Raw genomic sequence first — 2934 nt, 5'->3', positions numbered from 1 at the left:
CGGCCACTCCTGGGAAGGTTCACCATTGTTCCAAGTTTTCTCCATTTGTGGATAATGGCTCTGACTGTGGTTTGGGACTGTGGTCCCAAAGATTTAGAAATGGCTTTATAACCCTTTCCAGACTGATACATGTCAACTATTTTGTTTCTTATCTGTTCTTGAATCTCTTTAGATAACGGCATGATGTGTTGCTCTTTAAGCATGCTTCACTTTGTCAGACAGGTTCTATTTAAGTGATTTCTTGATTCAACAGGTCTGGCAGTAATCAGGCCTGGGTGTGGCTAGTGAAATTTAACTCCGCTTTCTAAAATAATGTGGTTAATCACAGTTCTTTCATGATTTAACAGGAGGGGGCAAATAATTTTTCATGTAGGGCCAGGTAGGTTTGGACAGCTTTTTTCATTTCATAAATGAAATCATCATTTAAAAACTGCATTTTGTATTTACTTGCATTATCTTTGTGTAATATTAAAATTTGTTTGATGACCTGAATCTTTTAAGTGTGACAGATATGCAAAAAATTTAAAAAACAGGAAAAAACCTTTTCACGGCACTGTATATATATAAGGTTAATCTGCAATGTTGCTGTGTTGTGTGTTGTGCAGGTTACTTTAGTCAGATCTCCACACTGGCTGACGTTCAGGAGAACGTGATGCGGTATTTGCACGTGATGAGCAGACCTAAAGTTATCGACCATGAACACGACACAGTGTGGACTGAAGCCTATGTGGACAGTGCAGTAAGTATAAATAATCACATCATGTTGCATGTGTACAGCATCCGTATCCCTTACAGAAACGTACAATGCGAACCATAGTTTCTGCAAAAATATGATTGTTACTTTAATAGGATACCACACTTTTAGTTATAAATCACCACAGTTATCAAAAATAAATAAACAAAATAACAGAAAAGAAACTTCTTGCCATGTAATATTATTTTATTATTTATTTACAGTACCAACAACTACTGTAGTAACTATGGTATTTTAGCAGAAATCAATGCCACTATGGTACATTTTTGGAAAGGTTTTGCTATGAGTTTGTCTAAAACATCCAAAGTATTTTCTCTACTAAGTCTATGTGTTTTCTACAATCATTCACCTTCATAAAATGCAACTCAGTCCTCATTAATAGCGCCGTTAACTCCCTGAAGGTCTCATCAAGACACTCTTCCACTTTACGAGAAGCAGATCAGGTCACACACCGTGCAGTGTGTCTCTTGTATGTGTGTAGACGTGAGCACATGTCAATGACACGTATTATTTTTCTCCCTGTGTCCCTATAGCTCGCACAGGCGCACAAGGTAACAGTCGTAACCGGTGTCTCTGTGGCTCTGTTCCCAAACCTAGCGAGCTGCCTATGGAGGCAGCATTTTTAGGGCGCACACAACATGAAGGGTGTTCCTCCTAAGATAGCTAATAACAGCCAAATTTCGATGGCAGCACGTAGTGAACCAGGCAATCCCAGAATGCACTGCAACAAGTTTAAAGGGGGAAAAAACAGATTGTAGACAGACTTTAAGAAAAATAGGTACAAAAGTTGTCACTGGGGCAGTACTCTTTTATAAGGTACAGCTTTTTGCCTTATTTACCCCTAAAAGGTGCATATTAGTACCTTAAAGGTGTCAATATTATTACCATTTAAAGCAACTGCTTTAATATAGTTTAAAATGTAATTTATTCCTGTGATGCAATGCAAAATTTTCATTTTAATATGCTAATTTGCTGCTCAAGAAACATTTCTTATTATTATTAGTGGTTTTTTTTCTTTTCTTGCTTAATATTTTTATGGAAATCATAATACACTACCATTCCAAAGATTTCTGTTGTACGCAAAAAAAAAAATCTTTTATTCAACAAGTTCACTTTAAGTGATTAAAAATTTGACGAAAAATGTTCTTGTGAACTTTCTATTCATCAAAGTATTCTATTAAAACTGTTCTTTAACATTGATAATAATAATAATTTGTAATGAGTAGAGTAATAGAGTAATGATGCTGAAAATTCTGCTTTGCATCACAGGAATAAATGACATTTTAATATATATTAAAATAGAAAACAGATACATTAAATTGTAATAATATTTCACACAATATTACTGTTTTTACCGTGCATAAGAGCATAAGATACTTATTTCAAAAACATAAAAAAAATCATAATTTTCATAATCAATCGTAATCAATATTAGTACAAAAATGTAAAATTTTATTCGTTTTGAAAGAGTACCGACTCAGTGACAGCTTTGTACCTTTCTTCTGAGTGTATAAATTGTAGATTGTATGTATATAGTTTATTCACTACTGAAAAATATAACTAAAATAGTGTGTAAATTCTGTGATTAAAATGTGATTATTTTACCCTATAATTGTTGTATATTTATGCTTATTGGAGGTTTACTTGCACTTTTTAGCACTACTTGTATGACATATGACACCGAATGTTCTAAATCATTCAACTAGTTAGAATGCTGCCTATGTAGACGGTAGTCAGCAAGGCAACTGACTAGGTTTTGGAACAGAGCCTGTTTGTGTCCATTCTGTCACTGGTGTCTTGCAGCATTTCCTCATTGTAATTTGCTTTCAGCATTCCGTTTCTGGAATCTGAAACGTTTTATTAGTTCTTGAATGTGGATGTGGTGCAAAGTGCTACAGGGAAGCGCAGACAGCAGGCCGAGAGAGCGATAGATAAAAGCCAGAGAGGGCGAGATGTGGTCAGAGATAGGGTTTGGCTTCACTCTGCTGGGTATGTCGAGAACTCCAGCACCGACCGCTGTGCCATTCCATTTCTGATAAGAGCGACTCATACACACACACACACACAAATGCAAGTGTTCGCACCCACCCGACGTCTTTGACACCCTCCTCTCTCTCTCTCTCACACACACACACACACACACACACACACACACACACACACACACACACACACAGGGG

At 36.3% G+C, this 2934-nt stretch overlaps 1 protein-coding gene across 1 annotated transcript in view; it reads left to right on the top strand.

The window, feature by feature from the left end:
• LOC107659556 (calcium channel, voltage dependent, alpha2/delta subunit 3) overlaps positions 1-2934 on the top strand; it is a 44449-nt gene that overhangs the window by 22286 nt on the left and 19229 nt on the right. Inside the window, exons 13-14 of the mRNA XM_016448544.1 lie at positions 606-739; positions 1288-1305. Coding sequence (XP_016304030.1) covers positions 606-739; positions 1288-1305 — 152 coding nt within the window. The remainder of the gene's footprint in view (positions 1-605; positions 740-1287; positions 1306-2934) is intronic.

The sequence above is a fragment of the Sinocyclocheilus anshuiensis genome, unplaced genomic scaffold (genome assembly GCF_001515605.1).
Source record: "Sinocyclocheilus anshuiensis isolate Anshui unplaced genomic scaffold, SAMN03320099.WGS_v1.1 scaffold848, whole genome shotgun sequence".
In the NCBI taxonomy this organism is placed as follows: domain Eukaryota; kingdom Metazoa; phylum Chordata; class Actinopteri; order Cypriniformes; family Cyprinidae; genus Sinocyclocheilus; species Sinocyclocheilus anshuiensis.
This window is presented reverse-complemented; position numbering and strand designations above follow the sequence as displayed.